The 24,427-nt window shown below is 42.6% G+C and overlaps 1 protein-coding gene and 3 non-coding genes across 4 annotated transcripts; all 4 read right to left on the reverse strand.

Annotated features, from left to right (window-relative positions):
• Positions 1-13,789: 13,789 nt before the first annotated feature.
• NCL (nucleolin) lies at positions 13,790-23,476 on the reverse strand. Its single transcript, XM_058533200.1, has 14 exons — positions 23,329-23,476; positions 22,069-22,185; positions 20,231-20,723; positions 19,916-20,119; positions 19,722-19,808; positions 19,403-19,544; positions 18,666-18,790; positions 17,688-17,811; positions 17,026-17,183; positions 16,137-16,260; positions 15,761-15,894; positions 15,052-15,178; positions 14,454-14,677; positions 13,790-14,276 (listed from the first exon to the last, which is right to left on the reverse strand). Exons 1-14 carry the CDS (start codon positions 23,344-23,346, stop codon positions 14,200-14,202), a joined length of 2,154 nt encoding a protein of 717 aa, XP_058389183.1. The 5' UTR covers positions 23,347-23,476; the 3' UTR covers positions 13,790-14,199.
• Positions 14,862-14,998, reverse strand: LOC131399348 (small nucleolar RNA SNORA75). Its single transcript, XR_009217114.1, has one exon. It is a non-coding gene; the product is annotated as a small nucleolar RNA SNORA75 (small nucleolar RNA).
• Positions 15,554-15,633, reverse strand: LOC131399340 (small nucleolar RNA SNORD20). Its single transcript, XR_009217106.1, has one exon. It is a non-coding gene; the product is annotated as a small nucleolar RNA SNORD20 (small nucleolar RNA).
• Positions 19,616-19,685, reverse strand: LOC131399339 (small nucleolar RNA SNORD82). The gene has a single exon (XR_009217105.1). It is a non-coding gene; the product is annotated as a small nucleolar RNA SNORD82 (small nucleolar RNA).
• Positions 23,477-24,427: the final 951 nt, after the last annotated feature.

Raw genomic sequence — 24,427 nt, forward strand, 5'->3', positions numbered from 1 at the left:
TTAAAACCAATTGCCAAGCCAGCCCGTGGCTTAGCAGTTAAGTGCGCGTGGTACTGGCGGAGCCCGGGTTCGGATCCCGGGCGCACACTGACGCACCGCTTCTCCGGCCATGCTGAGGCCGCGTCCCACATACAGCAACTAGAAGGATGTGCAACTATGACATACAACTATCTACTGGGGCTTCGGGGCACAAAAAAAAGGAGGAGCATTGGCAATAGATGTTAGCTCGGAGCCAGTCTTCCTCAGCAAAAAGAGGAGGATTGGCACGGATGTTAGCTCAGGGCTGATCTTCCACACACACACACACACACACACACACACACACACAAAAATAAAAATAAAAACTAAAAATAAAACATTTAAAACCAATTGCCTATGGACTTTCACCACATCTACAAAACACCTTCTCCACATCTACAAAACACTTTGTCAGCTACACCTAGATTAGCGTTTTACTGAAGAACTGTTTTACTGAAGAACCTGTCGCCTCACCAGGTTGACACATCAAAAGACCACCACAGTCAACGGAAAGAAATCACGTTACAGTTGTAATATTGAAGAAAGAGAAGGATGAAAAAGACTATGTATTATCCATTTTCACTTTAATAATGAACATGACAGACACAAAAGCCACAGTGTTGTTGGTGCCAAAAAATTCTTGTGAATGGAAGAATGAAACCAGCAAAACTAAAAGGACGTAGCACATCTGTCCCTCCGGAAAATGCATTTAAAGATGCAGGGGGTTTTTGCGTAACGAAAGCTCAATTCAAAAAAGCTGGAACATTTCCAACACTTGGATTTTCTATTTCACAATAAGCTTTTATTGAAGCATCCTCTAAAATTGCTTACCAAAGAGCCAAAGAAAAATTTCCCAAGCTGTTAGGGAGACACGTGCGAGTGCAAGGGCCTGTGCACAGAAACTATTGAGCTACTTTTTGGATTGGATCAGAAGAAAACACTGGAAGCAGTTCCCTTGTCACATGGTGTGATATGTTCTAGAATAGATGACATTTCTTTTAACGTTTTGAAGCAGGTGGTTGAGGAAACAGCAGCCTTGCATTCCTCTCAAGCATGCAACTGGATGGAACCATGGACATCTCTCAATGTAGGCACCTCCTTGTTTGTGTCCTCCATGGGCATGCTGGTGCCATCAAAGAATTCTTACTTTGTGAGTTGCTTTTGTAAACTACAAGGGCTGTTGACATTTTGGAAGCCATAAAAAGTTTTTTTGCCAAATAAAAGTTTGCCCGGAAAGAAAAGCTTCATTCTCTGCCCAGATGGACCTCCTGCAAAGCTGACTTTGCAACCTTAGGGATAAATAAAGCTTCCCATGTCGTCATCATTTGACGCTTTTTACACAGATGGGTACGGGCAATAAAGACTTCTCCAAAATCTCTGAAAGATGTTTTGTCAGCATTTATCATAGTCATCAACTTTATCAGAAGCAAGTCTCTCAATCATTGCATTTGAAAAGGTTTTATCGGGAAATGGGAAAACAGTATCTAAAGTTCTTCTCACTGGCTTTCAAGGGACAAGTCCTAAAGAATTTGTTCAAGCTAACAGAAGTCTCACTTTTTCTGAAAAAAAAAGAAAGCCCACTTCTGGAAACAGCTTGAAGGAAAAGATTTTTATCCTTGGGTTGGCTTATTTGGCAGACATTTTTAACCATATGAATGAGATATCTTCCTATTCATGGTCCTGAAGTCACAATTATGACGCTCCTAGGAAATTTACACGCTTTCGTGGTTGAGCTGCCAACATGGAAGAGGGAAATAAAGACATCCTTGCAAATGACCAGGTGCTGGGGAAGAGCTTTACCAGGACGGAGTGCAGACACAAAATGCTCAGAGAGAAATTTGCCAACCCCTGGAAACACTTTATAACTCTTTCAAAAGTTATTTCAATTTTTAGGGTCTCAAAATTGAACCATGAATCCACAATTCTTTTCTTTCTGAGATAATGTGTATCGGAATTTTGACCTAGCTAAAGATGAATTCATTGTTTTAGGACAAAAATACTTATTACAAGTAGAATTTAACTAAAAGACCCTTGAAGAATTCTGGTATTCTTTGACAAAAGCCTATTTTCACCTAGTAAAGAAAGCCCTGGGTGTCGGCCCCGTGGCATAGTAGTTAAGTGTGTGCACTCCGATGCTGGATGCTGGCCGCCAGGGTTCGGATCCCGGGCCTGCACCTAAAGCGCCGCTTGTCAGGCCATGCTGTGGTGGCGTCCCATATAAAGTGGAGGAAGATGGATACGGATGTTAGCTCAGGGCCAGTCTTCCTCAGCGAAAAGAGGAGGATTGGCATGGATATTAGCTCAGGGTTGATCTTCCTCACACACTCAGGGCTGATCTTCCTCCCACACACACACACTCACACAAACACACACACACACTAAATAAATAAATAAATAAAAAGCCCTGGAAACTTGGATATATATTTTTGCAAATCAAGATTTTCATGACTTATACCACCAAAAAGAAAAATAGAAATCAGTTGGATGTACAAAAATATATATTTGTAGTGTCTTGTCAAAGACCACCCTTTACTATGTTTTTATTCAAACTAAACAACAATAGGTTTCATATGGATATGATATGTCCTTTAAAAATAAATTTTAACTTTAATTTGCTTATGTATTTTTAAATTAATGTATAATTTACATTCAATAAAATGCACAAATCATAATATATAATTTTGTGAGTTTTGACGATTGCATACATCTGTAATCACCACCCCCGTCAAGATATAGACAATTTCCATCACCCTAGATATTCCCTTCAGCACCTTTCCATTCTTCTCCATCCCACCCCCAAGAGGCAATCACTGTTCTGATTTCTATAATGAGGGATTACTGTTGCTTGCTAATTCTGCCTTCTATCAGTTTATATAATATTTTGCAGTCATCCATGCTGTAAGTAAATAAGTAGTTTGTTCCTTTCTATTGCTGAGTAGAATTCATTGCATTAATATACTACAGTTTATTCATCCTTCTCCTCTTGGTGGACATTTGAGTTGTTTCCAGTTTTTGGCTACTATGAATAAAGCTGCTATAAATATTTTTATGCAAGTCTTTTTGTGGACATATTATGCTTTAATTTTTCTTGAGTAAATACTTATGAGTGGAATTGATGAGTCATAGGGTAAGTACACATTTAACCTTACGCTATTATAAACTGTCAGGATAGGTGTATGTTTAATTTTATAACAAACGGTCAAACACTTTTTTAAATGCCTGTATCATTTTATATTCTGCCAGTAATATGTGAATTCCAGCTGCTCTATATCCTTGACAACATTTGGCATTGTCAGTAGTTTTAATTTTAGCCATGCTGGTGGGTGTATAGTGGTAACTCATCGTTGTTTTAATTTGTATTTCTCTGATGACTAATGATGCTGAGCACATTTTCATGTGCTTTCTTTCCTATCTAGATATCTTCTTTTATAAAGGGTCTGTTCAAGACTTTAGTCTTTTTATTGAGTTGTCTTTTTTTTACTGATTTGTAGTCCTTTATATATTACAGGTACAAACCCTTTATCAGAAATACATAATGTAAATATTTTCTCCTAGTCCTTGGCTTGCCTTGTCTTTTTCTTAACAGTGTCTTCTGATGAGCAGACATTTTAAATTTGATGAAGTCCAATTTCCATTTATAGTCTTTTTTTCCATTTATAGTGAATGGCTTTTATGTCCTAAGATATCTTTCCCTACCCTTAGGTCATAAAGATAGTCTCCTTTGTTTTCCTCTAGAAGCTTTATAGTTTTATGTTTTGTATTTAGGTCTGTGATCCATCTCAAATTAATTTTTGTACATACATAGTGAGAATTAAAAATCAAGGTTCATTTTTTTTTCGTATGAAACCTAGCTTTCTAAGCACTATTTGTTGAAAAGACTATCTTTTCCCCATGGAATGCCTTGGTAACTTTATCAAAAATCCATTAACTGTGTATATGAGGAATTATTTCTGAACTCTCTAGTCTGTTTCATTGATCTGTATAGTTATCCTTACAACAATAACACACTGCCTTGATTACTGTAGCTCTATACTAAATCTTGAAATCATTTAGTATAAATCCTCCAGCTTTGTTTCTTTTCTTTTTCAAGATTGTTTTGGCTATTCTAGTCCTTTGCATTTCCATATAAATTTTAAAATCATCTTGTCAATTTCTATTAAAAGTTTGCTGGGATTTGATTGGGTTGAATCTATAAATAAATTTGGAGAAGATTGACATCTTAACAATATTGAGTTTTCCAATCTACAAACATGGTGTATCTCTCCAGTTATTCACTTATTTAATTTTTTTCCACAACGTCTTGCTCACCTTTCATTAAATTTATTTCCAAGTATTTTTCTTTTTCTTAATGCAATTGTAAATACTAATTTAAACAAATTTTACTTTCCAATTACTTGCTGCTTTGTATATAAATACAATTGATTTTTATATATTGATCTAATATCCTTGCAACCTTTATAATTTTGCTTATTAGTGATAGTAGTTATTTTGGTAGATTCCTTATGATTTTGCTGCATAGACAATCATATCATGTGTGAATAAAGAGTTTTAGTTCTTCCCTCTCAATCTTTATGCTTTTTTCTTTCTTTTCTTTGCCTTATTGCACTGGACTTCCAATACAAAATTAAGTAGAAATAGTGAGAGCAGACACTGTTGCCTTGCTCATTATCTTAGCGGGAAAATGTTCAACATTTCACTCTGAAGTATGATGTTAGCTGTAGGTTTTTCATAGATGTTCTTCATCAGTTTGTTCACGTTTCTTGAGTTTTGTTTATTATGAGTGTTGATTGTTGAATGTTGACATATGCTTTTTCTACTTTTATTTGGACAATTGTATTTTCTCCTTAATTCTATCATGTGAATGACATTGATTTCCAAATCTTAATCATCTTTGAGTTGAGGATACACCCCACTTGGTCATGATGTATCATCATTTTTATATATCTCTAGATTTCGTTTGCTAATATTTTATTTTATTATTTTATTTTATTTTATTTTATTTTGTGAGGAAGATCAGCCCTGAGCTAACATCTGCCAATCCTCCTCTTTTTTTGCTGAGGAAGACTGGCCCTGGGCTAACATCCATGCCCATCTTCCTCCACTTTATATGGGATGCCACCACAGCAGGGCTCGACAAGTGGTGCATCGGTGCACACCTGGGATCCGAACCGGCAAACCCTGGGCTGCCGCACCTGAGTGCTCAAACTTAACCGCTTGCACCACCGGGCAGGCCCTGCCAATATTTTAAAAGAATTTTTATGTTTATGTTCATGAGGGATATTGGTCTTTTTTTTTTTTTTTTTTGGTAGTGTCCCTGTCATAGTTTGGTATCAGCACTCATAAAAACAGATTGGAAATTGTTCCCTCCTCCTATATTTTCTGAAATAGTTTGTGTAAGTTTGGTGTTATTTCTTCCTTAAACACGTGATAGAATTCACTCGTAAAGCCATCTGGGCCTGGAGTTTTCTGTGGGAAGGTTTTAAATGATAAGTTCAATGTCTTCAGTGGATGTAGAGCTAGTTATTCAGATTTTCCACTTCTTCTTGTGTCAGTTTTAGAAAGTTGTGTTTTCAAAGAATTTGCTCATTTTGTCTAAGTTGTTAAGCTTACTGGGATAGAGCTATTCATAATACTCCCTCATTATATTTAATATATGTAGACTCTGTTGTGATACTTCCTCTTTCATTCCTGATATTGGCTATTTGTGTTTTCATTTCTTTTTTTCTTATCAGTCTTGTTATCAATTGTACTAATCCTTTTAATCCTTTCAATAAACTTTTGCCTTGATTTTTCTATATCATTAATTTTCATTCTTATTTTTATTATTTCCTTTTCTGCTTATTTTGAGCATAATTTCCTCTTTCTTTTTTACCTTCTTAAGCTGGAAACTTAGGTTATTAATTTCAAGACTTTTTTCTTTCCTTTCTAAAGCATTTAAAGTTAGAAATTTCCATCTAAACACTGCTTTGGCTACATCCCAAAATTTTTTCATTATCGTTCACTTTGTAATATTACCTAATTTTTCTTGTGATTTCTACTTTGACCCATTCAGAAGTGCTTTTCCAAAATGTACTTAATGTCCAAATATTTAGGGATTTTCTAGATATCTTATGGTTATTGATTTCTAATTTATTTCTGTTATGTCAGAGAATATACTATATATGTTTTTTAATCTTTGAAATTTCTTGAGATTTGTTTTTTGGCCTAGAGTATTTTGGTGAATGTTCCATGTGCACTTGAGAAAGAATGTGTGCTCTTCTGCTGTTAGGTCTAATTGGCTGATGGTACTTAATTCTTCTGTATCATTACTGATATTTGTCTACTTACTTTATTACTAAATGAGAAGTGTTAAAATCTCCAACTGTGATTGCAAATTTGTCTATTCCTCCTTTTAGCTCTGTCAATTTTTGCTTCACCTATAGTAAAACTCTGCTGTTAGGTGGATACACGTTTAGGATTGCTATATCTGATACAAACTGACACTTTTCGCATTACAAAATGTCCCTCTTTATCTTCAGTTATACTCCTTGCCTTGAAATCTACTTGTCTAATATTAATATAGCCACAACAGATTTCTTATGCCTAGTGTTTGATGGTAGTTCCTTTTCCATCAACCTTTTTCTTTATATTTAATGTGCATCTCCTACAAATCGAGTATACTTAGTCCTTGTATTTTTCACCCAGTTTGACGAGCTCTGCTCTTGGGTTGGTCCATTTTCACTTATCATAATTATTGATGTGATTGAGTTGAAATCTATGATCTCACTGTTTGTTTTCTGGTGTCCCATCTAATCCTTGTTCTTCCTTCCTGCCTTATTGAGGTTCAGTATTTGTTAGTATTCCATCTCTTTGGAATTAGTATTCCATGTTCTCTACCGGCTTTTCAGCTATTCGTCTTTGCATTATTTCATTTAACGCTTGCTCGAGGGATTACAGTATACATCTTTAACTTATCACAGTCTACCTTAAGTTAACATTATATTAGTTTAAGTTTAATACAAGAATCTTAAAACTATATAATTCCATTTACCCACCCCCCCTAATTTGTGTTATTTTTGTTACATATTTTAGTTGTACATATATTATAAACCCCATAATACGTGTACGTTATTGCTTTTGCTTTAGGCGGTCTTTTAAAGAGACTGTTACCGGGCCGGCCCCGTGGCGCAAGCGGTTAAGTGCGCGCGTTCTGCTGCGGTGGCCGGGGTTCGCCAGTTCAGATCCTGGGTGCCCACTGATGCGCCACTTGGCAAGCCATGCTGTGGCGGCATCCCATATAAAGTGGAGGAAGATGGGCACGGATGTTAGGCCAGGGCCAGTCTTCCTCAGCAAAAAGAGGAGGATTGGCAGATGTTAGCACAGGGCTGATCTTCCTCACAAAAGAAAAATTTTTTTTAATGAAGAGAATGTTACCATTTCCAGTGCTCTTTACTTCTTCCTGTAGATCCAGCTTTCCATCTGATATCCTTTCCCTTCAGCCTGAAAAACTTTCTCTAGCATTTCTTGAACTGCAAGTGTGCTGTGATGAATTCTCTCAGCTTCATTTATTTGAAAATGACTTATTTCTCAATCATTTTTGAAGAATACTTCATAGAGAGAACTCTAGATTGATGTTTTTCTTTTAGCACTTTAAAGATGTCATCCACTGCTTTATATTTTTCCTGATGAGAATTTTGTCATCACTCTTATAGATGTTCCTTTGCATGTAATGGGTCTTTTTTGTTTGTTTGTTTTAAAGTTTTTCTTTATCTTTGCTTTTCAACAACTCAGTTATGATGTGCTGAGGTGTGGCTTTCTTCTTGGGTCTGTGCATTGTTTTACATCAAATTTAGAAATTTTCAGCCATTATTTTATTTTTATTTTTTGGTGAAGAAGATTCGCCATGAATTAACATCTGTGCCCGTCTTCCTCTATTTTGTATGTGGGACTCCGCCACAGTATGGCTTGGCGAGCAGTGCGTAGGTCCGGGCGGGATCTGAATCCACGAACCGGGCCCCTGAAGCAGAGCCCTGAACCTAACCACTATGCCGGCCCCCAGCCGTTATTTTTCAAAGAGATTTCTTTCTGCCCTGTTCAGTCGCTCCTCTCCTTCTTGGACTCAGTTACACCTATGTTAGACAATTTGATATTGTCATTGAGGCTCTGTTCTTTTTTTTTTTTTTGGTGAGGAAGACTAGCCCCGAGCTAACATCTGTTGCCAATCTTCCTCTTTTTGCTGAGGAAGATTGGCCCTGGGCTACCATCCTGCTCATCCTCCTCTATTTTATATGTGGGACGCCTGCCACAGCATGGCTTACCCAGCAGTGCATAGGTCCCTGTCGGCATCCGAACCTTGAACCCCGGGGCCGCCAAAGCAGGGGAGCCTGGGAACTTAACCACTGTGCCACTGGGCAGGCCCTGAGGCTCTGTTCGTTTCTTCCCCAATCTTTTTTCTCTTTGAGCTTCAGTTTGGATAATGTAAGGAAAGAAAAAAATCTTTTCCTCTACCCTTCTAAGTTCTTGGCTGGAGCCCCGTAGTAAAACAGAGATGAACAAGAGAAAAGCATACACATTTATTTAATATTAGTTATCACGGCACGGGAGCCTTCCTAAGGAAATGAAGACGTGAAGAAGCAGTTAAACCCGAGCGTCCTTATGTTATTGGAGAGTTGTGGGAAATGCGGTAGGATCCAAGAAAAGGTATGAGCTAAGTGCAGTAAACTGGCAGAAACAGCAGGGCCTGTTCCCTCAAATGCCCTCTTGGTGTCGCTGTCTTCAGAGATAAGGATGTTCCTTTCTGCCAGGTATAGGGAGGGCACCTCTCACATGAGGGCATCTCCGACCTGCTTCAGGGGAAAGTCAGTCGTTCCTGCACCTGCCATTTCTCAAATCCCTTCAGTTTGAAATATTTAATACACCAAGATGCCATAATTTGGGGTGGCTTGTCCTGAACTCTGTCAATAATTTCTACTGATCTAGTTTACTGATTCTTTCTTTTGCTGTTAAGCCCTTCTAGTGAATTTTTCCACTGACTTTCAGTGCTAGGATTGCCATCTGGTTCTTTTCTTAGAGTTTCCATACCTTTCTAGAAATTCCTCATTTCTTCATTCAATATATTCATCTTTTCCCACAAATTCTTTACCATATTTATGATTCTAGTCCTTGCCTACAAATGTCAACGAGTTATGTTTTTTTCTGACTGTAGACATTTTCATACTTTTTTGGTTACTGGACATTGTATATTACACTGTAGAGAGTCTAGATTCTGTTATCTTCCTCTGAACACTGTTGAATTTTGTTGTAGTAGGCAATTAAATACCTGAGAGATCATCCCGATTATGGGGAGGCTTAGTTTTATTACTTTTGTTGTGTGAGGAAGATTGGCCCTGAGCTAACATCCGCCAATCCTCCTCTTTTTGCTGAGGAACATGGGCCCTGGGCTAACATCGGTGCCCATCTTCCTCCACTTTATATGGGACGCCCCCACAGCATGGCTTCACAAGGGGTGCGTTGGTGCGCACCCAGGATCCGAACCTGCAAACCTCAGGCCGCCGCAGCGGAGCGCGCGTGCTTAACCGCTATGCAACCTGGCCGGCCCTGGGGGGCTTAGTTTTAGGCTTTTGGCTTTGTTAGGGTGTCTCACAGTTCTGCATTTTGCCCTTAGTCCTAAGGCCTAGAATGTGGCTGCTAAAGTATGACCCTCCTCAGCGTCAAAGGAAAGCTCAAGGGGCCAGCCCAGTGGCGAAAGCAGTGAGCAGTTAAGTGTGCCCTCTCCGCTTCCACGGCCCGGGGTTTGCGGGTTCGGATCCCAGGCGCGCACTGTCGCACCTCTTATCACACCATGCTGTGGTGGTGTCCCATATAAAGTAGAAAAAGATGGGCACGGATGTTAGCTCAGGGCCAGTCTTCCTCGGCGAAAAAAGAGGATCAGCATTGGATGTTAGCTCAGGGCTGATTTTCCTCACACAAAAAAGCAAGCTTAAAGTGTTTATCAAACCCCTCTAGCTGGGCAGAACTTGAACGCCCAACTGTCTCTCCAGCACCAGGCAGCTGCTGGAATCTGGCCAGCTCTTCCACAGCTGCTCTCCCTTGGGCGCACTAGTCTTGCCCTGCGCACACATGATGTAGGGCCCAGCCAAGAATTTGAGGGCAATTAGTATGCAGATTTTATAGCTTTCTCCTCTGTGTGTCCCTCGTTTTCAGGATAATTTCCAGACTCAAACTCCAACTTGACTCTTCAGGATGGTAAGACCCACTTTCTGCTTAAACTCTATGCCCAAGAAATCACAGGAATTCGGGGTGCCCTCAGGGGAAAAACTGGTTAAATGTGGATCTGACCCAACAGGCTTACCTTCTTTCAAGGATGGTATCTGCTCCAGTCTCTATCCAGAATTGTCTCTCCTCCAACACCTTCAAAGTTGATTTTTATATTTTGTCCAGTTTATAATTGTTATCAACAGGAGGGTTATTCTGTTATAAGCCACTCCATTATTACCAACAACAGATTCCCTAACTGAACTATATTTTAAATGTAAATGCATCTTATCTAATGTACTAACTTATATAATTCTACCACAAAAATTACTTTAATAATTTTACTTCAATATAATTGGTTTTCCTTGTAAACTTTTTAAAAAAATGATTTTGAAAAAATATCCTGAGGAGTCCAAAGGCTTTACCAGACCCCCAAAAGCTTTAACATAAAAACGTTAAGAACTTTAAAAACGTACGCTAAGAACTCATGGCCTGAAGAGTCCCTCCTGCTACCACAGGTTTCCCTGCAGTTAGAGGAAGGAGCTTCTCCACGGTTCCTTTACTCATCACACATCAAGTACCTACTGTGTCAAGCACTCTTCTTGCAAATGGCCACTGGATTTGCAGCCTTTGGTCATGGGCACCGTTACTGAGCACAAAAGGGGTGAGGGGACAGACCGCAGTGCTGGGAGTAAAGGACTGGGAGGCAGGGGTGTGGTTCTTTGCAAAGTTGGCAATGAAGGGTGGCAAGTACAGCCAGGGGACGGTATCTTTTTGGATGAGAAAAGCTTTAGCACTTTTTCAGGCTGAGGGGAGACCAAGATTGAGATACAAGGAGAAAATTAGTGGACCATGCATGGATAAATGGGATAACACAGATAAATGGCACAGAACCCATATTCAATAAATTCTAGTTCTAGGACTCAATTGGAAACCACTTCTCTGGCGATTTCACAGCATCTCTCAAAATGTGCTGAGTGGACTTCCTGCCGATTCCCAGGCCCTATCCCTTAATTTGAAAGTGAGTTTGGAGCTCAAGACCCACTAGCCAGAAATCACTTTCAGGTTTTCACATCCTTGTGGATGCGCTGCCACCTGCTGGAAGAATGACGCAACTGGCGACAACCATTTGCTGAAAGGAACTGACAGCTTTTCTAAAATGGCTGCAAGATTCTCACCCAACCCCCCAAATCAGAAACCAGAAACGGGCACCAGGAAGGCCTAGAATTAAGATATTTGCAGGATTCCAGTCCCTAAAATGCAAGCCCTAGTGCTCCTCTCTGGCCCTGCAGAGTAACCACCCTCTGTCCTCATCTTCATTCCAGGGGAAATCAGCACAGTACCTTTAGTTGGAACAACCAGTAATAACAAGAGCTGGACTTTTTCCTTCCCTTAAGGAACGGGAAGGAAAAAGAGAATAGCCCTTGTCCGTCCCCACAGGTTTATAGTGGGACTGAGGTTAACACCTGGCACATCGTGGGCACAGTATCAGCAGCGGTAACTACCTCATCAAATGTGTGAGAGCATCTCTAATGGCAGGGCAGCTTCAGACTTGTGTCCAACCTTGCAACACAGGCCCTATCACAAAAACAGCTCCTTCTGCAACTCAGCTGCTGGCAGGGTCAGTTCAAGCCTTCCCCTCCCCCCAGCAAAACCCCTCTCAGACTCTCACAAGTCATATAAGTACTGAACAAGCACTGGCTGCGCTGGGCCTGAGCTAGTAGCAAACCTAATTCATATTCCTAGATGGCCAAATGGCTTATTACATTGTCTAGCTTACTTAAACTCACAAGCCTGCCAAAGTTGAGAAAAGCAGCCAGCCACGATGGGTATCCACTTGGGAGGCTGCAGGGTACTGGAGAAAGCCCTGAAGTCACCCTTCAACGGGTCCCACAAGACTCAATGACCACCCTCACAGGCCCTTTTTTTGTGAAGAAGATTGGCCCTGAGCTAACATCTGTGCCCATTGTCCTCTATTTTGTATATGGGACCACGCCACAGCATGGCTTGATGAGTGGTGTAGGTCACGCCCAGGATGCGAACCTGCAAACCCTGGGCCATGAGGAGTGTGCGAACTTAACTACGCCTGTCACAGGCCTTCTTGAAGTCCAATTTGGGACAGACTTGAAGTCAGTGAGATAAACTGACATGTATTCAGTCATTAACTCTACTCAGCCTTGCTATAATTTAAGAACTAACAGACTTAACTCATTTCCTTTTTTAACATTTTTTTTCCTACCTTTTTTGGAATAGACCGAGATTTACTTTTCTCATTGTATTTCATCCATGACTTTTTTTTTGGCAAGGAAGATTGGCCCTTGGCTAACATCCATGCCCATCTTCCTCTGCTTGATATGCGACGCCGCCACAGCACAGCTTGACCAGCGGTGTGCCGGTCTGTGACCCAGATCCAAACCTGTGAACCGCGGGCCACTGAACTGAAAAGTGTGAGCTTAACTGCTATGCCACTGGGCTGGCCCCTTAACTCATATCCTTGATGGGTTCCAACTAACAGAAAATTTTAAATCTAGAAAAATATAAGCTGCCAAGTGTTCATTTTTCAGATTTGCCTGATTAGAGGACATCCTTCTTCTGGCTTGAATTTTCCTCATAGCAGCACCTAACTTTAACTGGCCATCTTCCCCCTCAAAGCAGAGCATGTCCCACAAAATGTCCTCCGTTATCTGGAACAGGACTGATGAAGTGGTGGGTGATATGCACAAGACTTAGATATCCTCACCACACTAGTGAACAACCAGGACAGAACTACAATATCCACTGCATCCTTCTCATATCTTCTAAGTTTATTGAACTCTACCAGCATCATATTTTGATTTGGTACTGACTTGTCTAATCAGAACAGGCAGTTATGAGTCCACAAGCTTATAAACTTGGCTGCCAAAGTAAAAAAATCTCAGCTCTGCAGCATCTGGAACACTGTTTTCAACTAACTTATCACCATGTTAAAAATCCCTTGACCTAGAACCTCTCATGTGGCCTTTAACTTTTATTACAAGAGGAGGCAGGGAACATTTAATAAACCAGATACAATGCCTGAGTACTATCCATAGTGCAAACCAAAGGCCTGTCAGCTGAACCCGAAGTTGCTGGAGGACTTCCAAAAAAATACCAAGTCCACCTACTAGATGGGTCATTTCCTCCCCAGCCTCCACTGGTCCATTCACCCAGCATAAATTTATTCATGAGTCATTGCCAATTCCAGAACCCATGCCCTTGGCTGCATACCTAAGGTCTGATCACTGTGCTCCTGCCCTTCTTTCCAAACCACTTTTTTAGGCCCTCTACAATCAGAAGCCACAGCAGACTTCCAAGAAGCCTTTCATGTCACAACACACACACGGCTGCAGAATTCAGCTGGTCCTCTCTGGCCATTTCACCAAAACTTGTGGCTGGGATACTCGAAACTAAAGCATCAAGCATTTCCATCAGGGGTGGGGTGGACCTGGCATGGCAGAGCTGGCTTTGTCACGATCCGCCTTCAGTGATATTCCAGGAGAAACACTCTAGAAAGTATAAGTCTGGCACCAGAGTTTAGGACTTTTAATTTGTCCCGAAGTTGCTGAAGCAAAAATCATGATAAAACATTCTGCTTTCCTTTACAATGCCCCCCCAACGCAAAAAAAAAAAAAAACTATTTGTAGGAAAAAAATGGTTTTGTACATGGGAAGAAACAATATAAATTCAAAACTTATAGATAAGGGTTAGCTCTATCACTCATCTCTTTAAAAAGTTTATACGAATATCCAGTCAAAACCAACAGGGTATCTCCCTTGAAATGTTATCTATACGGATTTCCAAGTAGACCACAGGACTGTATACTGTCTTGGAATGTCCTCAGAAGGCTCTGTCATTGATCAGGTAACAGAGTAAAAACCCCAGAGTCCTTTCTTTCAAATGGAAGAGGGAAAGACAGAGGGACAGAAGAAACTATTCAAACTTCGTCTTCTTTCCTTGTGGCTTGTGGTCTCCTCCTCCTCCTCTGCCTCCTCGGAAGCCTCCTCGCCCTGCAGAAGGCAAGACGTTAAGAATGGGTGCAAGGCTGCCAGGAGCCCTCCCCTCCCCAGAGTGATGAGTGACAACCTGGGGACTGATGCAGGGAACCCTGGCCCTGCACAAATTCCAAAGTGCATGTGCCATGTGGTGTCCACTGCAACACTGAGGTAACCTCCTACTGTCCTTACCTCCAAAGCCTCCCCGGCCTCTGCCACCGAATCCACCTCGGCCTCCTCTGCCACCACCTCGGCCTCCGAAGCCGCCTCTGCCTCCGCCGCGACCCCCAAAGCCACCTTCACCCTTAGGCTTGGCCCAGTCCAAAGTAACTTTGTTTCCATCAATTTCACCATCTTCCATAGCCTCCTTGGCAGCTTTGGCATCTTCTTCACTGTTGAAGTCTACAAAACCAAACCTAAAACACCAAATGAAATTACCCAGTATAAAGCCAACACATACTGAACAAGTGCCAAAGTTAACCTCACACGTTGGGTGGTGATCCCACAGCAAGCAGCCTTGCTTAACTGAGAAAGGCCCAAGTAGCAGAGTACTTCCCTAGGGAAAGTTGCAACTGGTTTTACTGACAGCTTGAATTCCAGAAATGTCTCACAAAACAGCAGAATATACCTCTGTGAAGACAGAAGGCAAAATCATGCTAGCTCTGTGCATTGTCTCTTCTTCTCGTGCGAATCCATAAACTGCCACCAATCGACAGAAAGGAGCTCAATGAGAAGACATGTTGGGGGGAGGTTCCCACCCAGTGGACAGTGTATATTTCCTGCATCTTACCCTTTGGAGGATCCGGTCTCCCGGTCGGTGACTATCCTTGCACGAACAGAGCCATCAAATGACTCCTTCAACGTCTCTTCTGTGGTATCCTCAGACAGCCCTTTGACAAACAGAGTTTTGGATGGCTCTGGAGAAGATTAAAAAAACATTGTACCTTTAAAATCACAATTCATAATGACCAGATGCTGGATTTCTATATGTCTAGCATGACTACTGGCCAAGAATGCTCATCTTAGCAGATGCTAGCCTTTCACTTTAAATGTTTGTATAACAAAAAGTAGGTAAAAGGAACTTAGCAAACCAGTGTTTAATTAAGACAAAGGACTTAGATCACTGTCGAGTTTATGCTGGTCACCAGAGCAGTTGAGATCCTGTCTCAGGTCTTTCATGGAAAGCAGGAGAAGCAACCCAAACAAGTGAGACAGTACTCCTAAAGCAGGCAGCTAAAACCACCACACAGGGCAGTGACCAAAGGGAAATCTGCTACTCAGAGTTGACACAGCTGGATCAGAACTTGACTATCTAGAGGAATTTTCTTGAGATTTCATCAATTATTTCTCAGATAATCAGTCATCATATCCAGTATCGTTCCCTCAGCAGCAACGGGAAAAAAACCAATGTTCATCTCTAGATTTGATATAAAAAATTTGAAGACCAGCACTGAGGAGAACTCTCCCCCAACCACAACACCCTCTGAACAGTAACTTACGGCTTCTTGCATTAGGTGATCCCCTGGGTCCTTGCAACTCCAACCTGATTGCTCTGCCCTCAATTTCCCTTTTATTACAGGAATTTAAAGCTTCTTTAGCATCTTCAAATGAAGCGAATTCTATAAACGCATACCTGAGGATGAACAGCCAACATTTAAAATAAGTTACCAAGTACTCAGCTCCTGTATACTTGATACCACCAAGGCTTTTTCCTCAAGCAGATACTTAAATGATGCTCTTTATTTAAACTGATTTGTGTACCTACAATGATTCAACTTCTAACAGCCAAGACAACATTATTTTACTGTTTTTTAGATCTATGCAAGTCACTTTTACAGCCCACAACTGACAACATAAAGATACTAATTATTTTACCCTTTAGATTTGCCATTTTGGTTCTGGGGCACTTTGATAAACGTAGCCTTCTCAAATACTTCCTGAAGAGTTTCTTCTGTGGCATTATAGGAGAGGTTGCTTAAAACCAGCGTTTTTGATTCACCTGCGAATAGAGAGATGTCAAATTTAAGACTCTGAAACAGTGATTCCCAACTTCAGTCATAGCACTGAGTCACATCATTGTTGGTAAGAACTTCTGTGCTTAGGAGAGTTAACATGCCAATGTTGAGGCCAGTGGAATCTCACTTGTTACTCAACACATTGAGTACTTATTTATCTATTATGTCCTGCTGCTTCCTTCCATTCCTGCTGTTCAGATGTTTAAGCTGACTACTGATCTGTCTTCTGAGAATATTCTAATTTAAAAACGCACGTGGTCTCGTCATTTAAAGTATAAAACATACATATGAAGCTAGATTTGTCTATGTTCTAATGTAAAAGGATTTCATACAGCTCTCATTCAAGACAGTGAATTATTATTACAGAGGTACAACTTGGTTGATCCATATCTACATCAAATTAATCAGTTACGGGCCAGCCCCATGGCATAGTGGTTAAGTCTGGCACGCTTCACTTCAGCAGCCCAGGTTTGCAGCTTCCAACCCCAGGCACCTACACCACTCGTCAGCCACGCTGTGGCAGTGACCCATATACAAAATAAAGGAAGACTGGCACAAAAGTTAGCTCAGAGCTAATCTTCCTCAAGCAAAAACAGGGGAAGACTGGCAACAGATGTTAGCTCAGAGCGAATCTTCCTCACCAAAGGGAAAAAAAAAATTGATAATCAGTCAACTTATTTAAGTACAAAGATGCAAAGGATTTTTCTCTATCCACCCTGGAATCCTGCAGGAAACCTATAAGTTCTTACCACTCCAAGTGCTATTCTTTCCACCTCTGTAATCTTGACTTTGACCTTTCTCTCCAGTATAGTACAGGGAAATAGATCGCCCATCTATCTCTGTTCCCTGCTTTTCTTCAAAGGTTTTCTCTGCATCAGCTTCTGTCTTAAATTCAATATAAGCAATCCTGCAATACGGAAAAAACGTAAGAACTCACATGATTTTTAAAACCATATTAATTCTTTAACAGAAAAGTTTTACTCTCAAGCAACATGACCTTGTTTCAGATGCGTACAATAAAAATATCCTTTGTGGTATACTAATTGAAATGTTCAACATTTCTGCCATCTTCCTCTTTTCAATTAAAACTTTCCCTCTATTACACAAAATCTGCCAAATACCTAGAAAATTTGTTCCTGGTAACCCCATCTCACTGGGATTGTTATTACTTACAAGACATTTATAAGCTAGGCACATTTTGTGATATACCTATCAGCTCCCTTCTCAAAACCACTCCGTAAATTAAATACATTATCCCCACTGTACAGATGGAAAATTGAGGCATAGGTTATAGGTTAATTTGCCCAAAACCACACACCTAGGAAAACTGGATCAACATTTCTTTTATGAATCAAAGAAGTACAGTGATTTTAATAGAGCTCTTAACATTGCAGTAAGCACATTAACATACCCTTTACTCTTTCCGTCCTTGCTGACTAATCTGATCTCCAAAGCATCTTCAAACACTTCTTTTAATTCATCCTGAGTAACTTTGTAAGGCAGATTTTTAGCCAAAAGTGTCCTCGCATCCCGATCTAGATAAAAACAAACAAAAATGAACTGGATGGCTTAAAAGACCCCTCCCCCAAAGACTAACAAAGACTGACCAGTGGAAAAGTTCCGGTCAGGAAATAATTTGTGATCCTACAACATAGAAGGCACTCTACTACTATGGAGCTACAGCTCTGGCAAAACACAAGTTACTGTCACAACTGATGTCAAACTACGTGCTGGATACTTTTAGAACAGAGCTCAACCTAGAGTAGGTGCCCAATAGTTTTGAATAAAAAAAAAAAACGCCAAGGAGCCTGCCTGGTGACGTGCGGCAGCCCGGGGTTCACAGGTTCGGATCCCGGGAGTGCACCGACGCACCACTTGTCAAGCTATGCTGTGGCAGCGTCCCATATAAAGTAGGGGAAGATGGGCATGGATGTTAGCCCAGGGCCAATCTTCCTCAGCAAAAAGACGGATTGGCAACAGATGTTAGCTCAAGTCTAATCTTCCTCACAAAAACAACAACAACAAAACAACACCCCAAACACACTCTGAAACATGAGAAGTACATATAGAAAAGATAAAGGATACAAAAATAATTAGGGATCTGATCTAACCTCACTGAGGAAAGGCCTATCTTAATTTAGGTAATTCTAACCAATTCTACTCTTGCTTACCTGACTTGGCAACTGTTAATACCAGCAAGCAGCACTAGTCACTGTTGGAGATATTTAACATTCTAATTCATATAACCCTCACAGCCTTATGAGGAAACAAAGGGGAAATGGTTAAACTATTTACTCTGGCCAACTAGTTCCCGAGTATATATTAGACTAGATACATATCCATTAACAAGTTACCTATCAATATCACAATTAGCTAAAGCCTTACATACCTTTCTTACTGTCTTTTCCCTTTGGTTTTTCTAGTTTAATTTCGTTGCCAAAGACTTTTAAACCGGTGAGTTCCAAGGCTTTTTCCAGGTCTTCAGCAGATTCAAAATCCACATAGCCAAACTTCCTTTAGGTGACCAGGTGAAGAGGGCAAAATTATAGGTGGGAAAAAAACCCCAAGAGCCACATAACATGTATTCTGGGCAACCAGCAACACTAATGTGCTAGTACAAACTAGCATGAAGTAAAAAAGGACCCAAAGCATTAACGAAAAGTCACGGCTCTACCAGCTGCAGCTACAGCAACTTCTAAGTACCAAGACCTGATTCAAGTTCACCCTTGAGGTCTTTATGAGCTACACTGCTTGTAACTGATAGCAGGAGCTGACAAAAGATCCTGTTTGAGCACTAAGGAGAATACTGTCTGGCTAAAAACATTCACTATCATGGCTATTTAAGTCTAATAGTTTTAGAGATTCCTAAGAATAAGCATCTAATCTCATAACTTACTAAAAATTATTTTGTGCTTGATCAAAAGTTAAGGGAGATTTATGGAAATTTCAATTTGGGGCTTTCCCATATGATCATCTAATGACAATCTGTTAATGTCTAGTCTTCAAAGACTTTTACATATTCGTGTTTAAGAGTAGTGGTCTAAGGTCCCAAAAGCAGAGGGCAAAAGCACCAGGAGACCCAGGAGTAATGTGCAGAAGCACCGCGGCATACTTCCTCTTACTTACCTAGACACACCAATTCTGACATCCACAACAGCGAGATCATTTTTAGCAAAAAGGTCACTGATACCCGTTTTTAACTCAGGAGCAGATTTGCTGAAGTTCAGGTTTCCAACAAAGAGATTGAAAGATGTAGTCGGTTCTGTGGCTGTACAAAAAACCGAATTCAAATTAGTCTATTCGTAAAGTAAGGCACAAACTTAAAAATTTCTACACCCAGCACATCAGCACATCGCAGTGCAACATCAGGTTTCAGAATTAAGTCCCTTCGTTGTTCATCACTTGTGCTTTAGGTGTCATATCCACCCCCCACTCCACAAGTTACCTTCCACTTTCTGCTTCTTGGCTTCAGGAGCTGCTTTCTGTTTGGCCATTTCCTTCTTTCGTTTTCCAGGTGCTTCTTTGACAGGCTCTGGACAAGAGGTCAAACAAGCTGTGTCATCCAGGAGTAGCCACACATTCACGTGCCTCCTTTAAACAAAGCTCATGACAACCTACTTCGCAGTCTAATTTGATTACCTTCCTCCTCTTCCTCCTCCTCGTCCTCATCCTCCTCCTCGTCATCGTCCTCCTCATCATCATCTTCCTCATCGTCCTCCTCGTCCTCATCCTCCTCCTCTTCATCTTCATCCTCAGCTGTGCTCTTGGCCTTCACAGGAACAGCTTTTGCAGGAGCTTTCTTTCCTTTGGCCGGTGTGGTCTCCATAGCTTCTTCTTCAGAGTCTGAAAGAGAAGCCACCTAGTCAAAAACTCAAGAGAATTCTCCCCAAACCAACATTACTTCTAGGAAAATCTTAAGAAAAACAAATGTAAACCACCAAGAGAACTCCTTACCATCTTCGTCATCGTCTTCCTCCTCCTCTTCCTCCTCATCGTCTTCCTCCTCATCCTCTTCCTCATCATCCTCATCATCTGAGGCAGGGGCAGCAGCAGCTGCTGCTTTCATCACTGCTGGCTCAAATTCTTCCTCATCTTCATCTTCATCGTCCTCATCATCCTCTTCACTGTCGTCATCATCTTCCTCATCACTGTCTTCTTTCTTGGCATTCTTACCGTTCTTTGCTCCCTTGGCTGGGGTGGCTGCTCCCTTCTTACCAGGGGTTGCTACCAAAGCTTTGGCTGGTGTGGCTCCCTTCTTGCCAGGGGTTGCTACTGCTTTGGCTGGTGTAACTGTCTTCTTTGCCGGTGGAGCTGCTGCCTTTTTGCCAGGAGTGACAACTGCTTTCTTGCCCGGTGTGGCAACTGCAACTTTTTTTGTGGGGGAAACCATCATCTTCTTTGCTGGAGTTGTGGTAGCCTTCTTGCCTTTTTTCTGAGGGATGATAACCTCGAGGATACATTAAAACAAACATAAGTCTGTTTCCAAACCCAAAAAGACAGCGTTGGTTCCATGAAAGGGTACTAAACTCTGGCAGTGGTTCTGGTTCGAAACCACCAGCACTAGATATACATTAGCATGTTAAACTACAGGGTCACATCACATGTCCTTCTATATGCATGCAGTCACAGCCCTCGTCTTCATGTAAAATACACAAGCATAAGGAACCCTTGTCTTCATGTAAAATACACAAGCATAAGGAACCCTTAACACTTAAAATACCTCTGAATTCCTGCACTTCATACTTTACATAATCGCTTCAGCTTTACAGCAGCACACTCTTAACAAACTCTGAAAATAGACCGTCTGGATCCTGCCTGCTGCTGTGTGGCCTTAGGCGAAGTTTTAAAACTTAATTTCAAGCCTCAACTTTTTTCTCATATAAAAATGATAACAGCACCAACCTTACCTGTTGTTTTAAAAATTGATTATAAGTTTATATACCCAAATAAAAGGCTTGCACATAGAAAGCTTTACATGTTAAGTGTTATTAAATCATTTAGGGCTCCTACAGCAGGTGGTGGTATCAAGTTCACTGAAAGCTCATTCTTGGGACCAGAGAAAATGAGTATGAAGTAGGACAGTCAGTCTTTGCAAAATCAATACAAAGTGAACGTGTTAGCTTCGTAAAAACCATCATTCATCTACATTTAAGTCACATTCAAAGCCACTTTTTTGATTACTAACTTATCAGGTAATGCGTTAGAGTAAAACCTTTATTAAATTCTGAACAAGCAATCTGAGCACAAATGTAGTGGTTGTCTTTACAGAGTGAGCAAACAATAGTCAGGAGTGCTAAACAGAGTCAATGTGAACACACAGGGAGGTGGTAACCCTTAATCCACACCAAGAGATAATTTAGTACAATGACTAGGGTTACAGAGCGCATATACAACGGAATAAAAACCAATTAATCCTGCTAGGAGGCTAGCACAGGCTAACCTCAAACCTGAATATAATGCTCAGGGCCGCCACTTATCGGACAGTTAACTGCCCAGGATGTTTCCTCATCTAGTATGTAGGACTAAAAAATATAATGATTTAATACATCATCACACCAAGCCTTGCAGAGGGCACATAAAGAGTAGACTCCAGATATTTTCTCTCAAATTCACTCAAATACTTACCCTTATGGTATCTCCACACTTCAGTGAAGAGCTTGGGCAACAATCATAACAGATCATATATGAACAAATATAATCTTATTTTTGCCAGTATTTTCAGACATCCAATACCATCTGTTTAGCTCATTTTTTAGTTCAACAAAATTCTGCATGAAGCTGCAAATAATTACCTCTTCTCCACTGCTCTCATCTTCTTCATCTTCTGACATTTCCTCATCTTCACTATCTTCTTCTACCTCCTTCGGAGGAGGAGCCATTTTCTTGGAGTCACCTTGATTTTTACCAGCCTAGAAGACACACATTTATTAGCACACTACACCTCTAACGTTTCACGCCACTCATACTTTGCCATCATTCTTCACAGTAAAATACAGTCATCTCCCTTTCTCACGATCCAGTTTTCATACTACTAGATACCGAAATTATCATAAACCACCTCTTGCTATCAACGTTAGGACGGGAATTCTCAACCTCCCACACATTTTCCGTCAGGTTTTACAAAAACCAACCATAGGAAGAAAAACCAACTTCAAGGAAATTATCTCCCTCTTGCTGTTGGCCTTTATTAAGCACACCCGTCTTTGAAACTACACTTCCAGAATCAATCATTACAACCCGCACAATTTTTAAATATTCGGTAGCTTACAAATGAACACTTGTAACAGCCAATAACCCATAGCCCTTCAGCCGGGGCGAAAACCACCTTAAAATAGGTTCTGGCCCCTTATTCCACCGCTCTCATCTATATTCAAATTCGGGCGACGATCTTTCAGACCTTTTTTTTTTTCCAAACCGCGCCGTACCCTAGCGACCTTTGGCCTTCTGAGGTTTTCCTTTCCCAGGGTAACAACCCCGCCCCTTCGGCCGGCGGGGCCACGTGGGGTACCTCGCAGGCCACCATGTGCGCGCAGAGGCACGCGGCGGGGCCTCCCTCCCGAGCCCCCCTCGGGCCCGCCCGCCGCGCCCGAGTGGCGAGCCCGGAGGCCGCCGGGCCTCCGACCGCAGCATCCCGCCGCTCCTCGCCCCACGGCCCGCTTCCCTCCGCGGACGGCGGGACCCACGCGGCGCGGCCCACGTGGCGGGCCCCGCGCCGTGGCACGTGCGTCAGGAGGCGGGGCCCCGCTCGCGCCCGTCGCAGGAGTTCGGCCTCATCCCTCGGCCTGAAGCCCAGCGCCCCCTCCCCGCGCTCCGTCCCGGAGTCTTTCTCCGCCCCATCCACCACCCGCGGCACCTGCCGAAGCTCTTCACCTCGCTACCGAGGAGCCAAAAGCCGCGAGACCTCCCCGCTAATCGCGCGAGACTTGCCGCAGCATGGCGCCATCGAACGCGCCTCAGACGGCGCGCAGGCCCTCCTCCTCGCGGCGCCGCGCGCGCGCGCTCCTCAGAAAGCAGGCCTCGACGTCCGTGTTTGCGCGGGCAAGGCCTCTTACCTTTGCAAGCTTCACCATGATGGCGGCTTAGGACGGCAGAGCGTGTGGCGGGCGAGTGGCGCAGACGAGCCCACAGGAACCTAAGCGACGTCGATGGCGGCCGCAGGTACTGAAGATCCCGGAGCACGTACACTTGGCTGCCAGCTAGAGCTCGAGACTGAGGCGAAAGACTGAGCCTGCCCAGTAATCGCCTCTGGAAAGGCGACGACGGCGCCCTCGTGACTCCGTATCGACCAATCAGAGTTCGCGTCCATCCCATGAGCCAATCGCGAGCCTCTCCCCGAGAACGGCGCGGGGCGGGGCGCGGGCGGGAGTGGGCGGGCCTAGGAGGCAAGGAGGGGGAGGGGATTCGGTGGCGGCGCCCTGGGGGCGGGACTCGCTTTGTGCAAGGCCGGCACTGATTGGGCCGTGGGCGCGCGGTGCCCGGCTGCCCCTCCGCGGCCCGCGCTCGCGGCGCCTGCGCTGTCATACGGCCGTTTTTGGCGCCGCTTGTGCCCGAGCCCGAGTGGTGAATACGCGTGGTCCCCGGTTCCCGAATGTGTTCGGGTCTTGTCGACTCGGACGGCTTTTGAGTTCGTCGGAGGCCTAACGCACGCCTCTGGCGCGTGCTCCTCGCTGAGCCTCCCGGCGGCCGTGGAGAGAGGAGTTCGCCCCGTTTCCTTGCTGATGAGCCCGAGACCTCTGGAAATTCAGGGACCGCAAGGTTCATGTTGGGGGCCCTCCTGAGCCCCGCCCGCCAACGAAAGAGGCCAGAAAAATCCCCCTCTCGGCGGGTGATGCCCTCCTGGGCCACGTGCCTAAAGCTGCCTCCTGAGAGCGGTTAATAAAGACAGTCGCGTACATTTGTGCGAGTTACTATGAGCAGTGCACAGATATCACATTTAATCTCGTGCGCTAGATGTTTCTCCCGATAGGGAACAGGCTCGGAGAGAGAACTTTCTGGCGGTCGCAGGGTGTTATATATCTGTGGGGTGGGGAGAGGGACTTGGTCAGGCTGACCACAGAGCCAGGCCCTGGACCATGCACAAGTTCCCTCTTTATTTGGACTAAAGCACCCATTAAAATGTGGCCGCGAAGTCTGTGTCACCAGATGGTCCAG

This window comes from Diceros bicornis, chromosome 37, assembly GCF_020826845.1.
Source record: "Diceros bicornis minor isolate mBicDic1 chromosome 37, mDicBic1.mat.cur, whole genome shotgun sequence".
Taxonomy (NCBI): domain Eukaryota; kingdom Metazoa; phylum Chordata; class Mammalia; order Perissodactyla; family Rhinocerotidae; genus Diceros; species Diceros bicornis.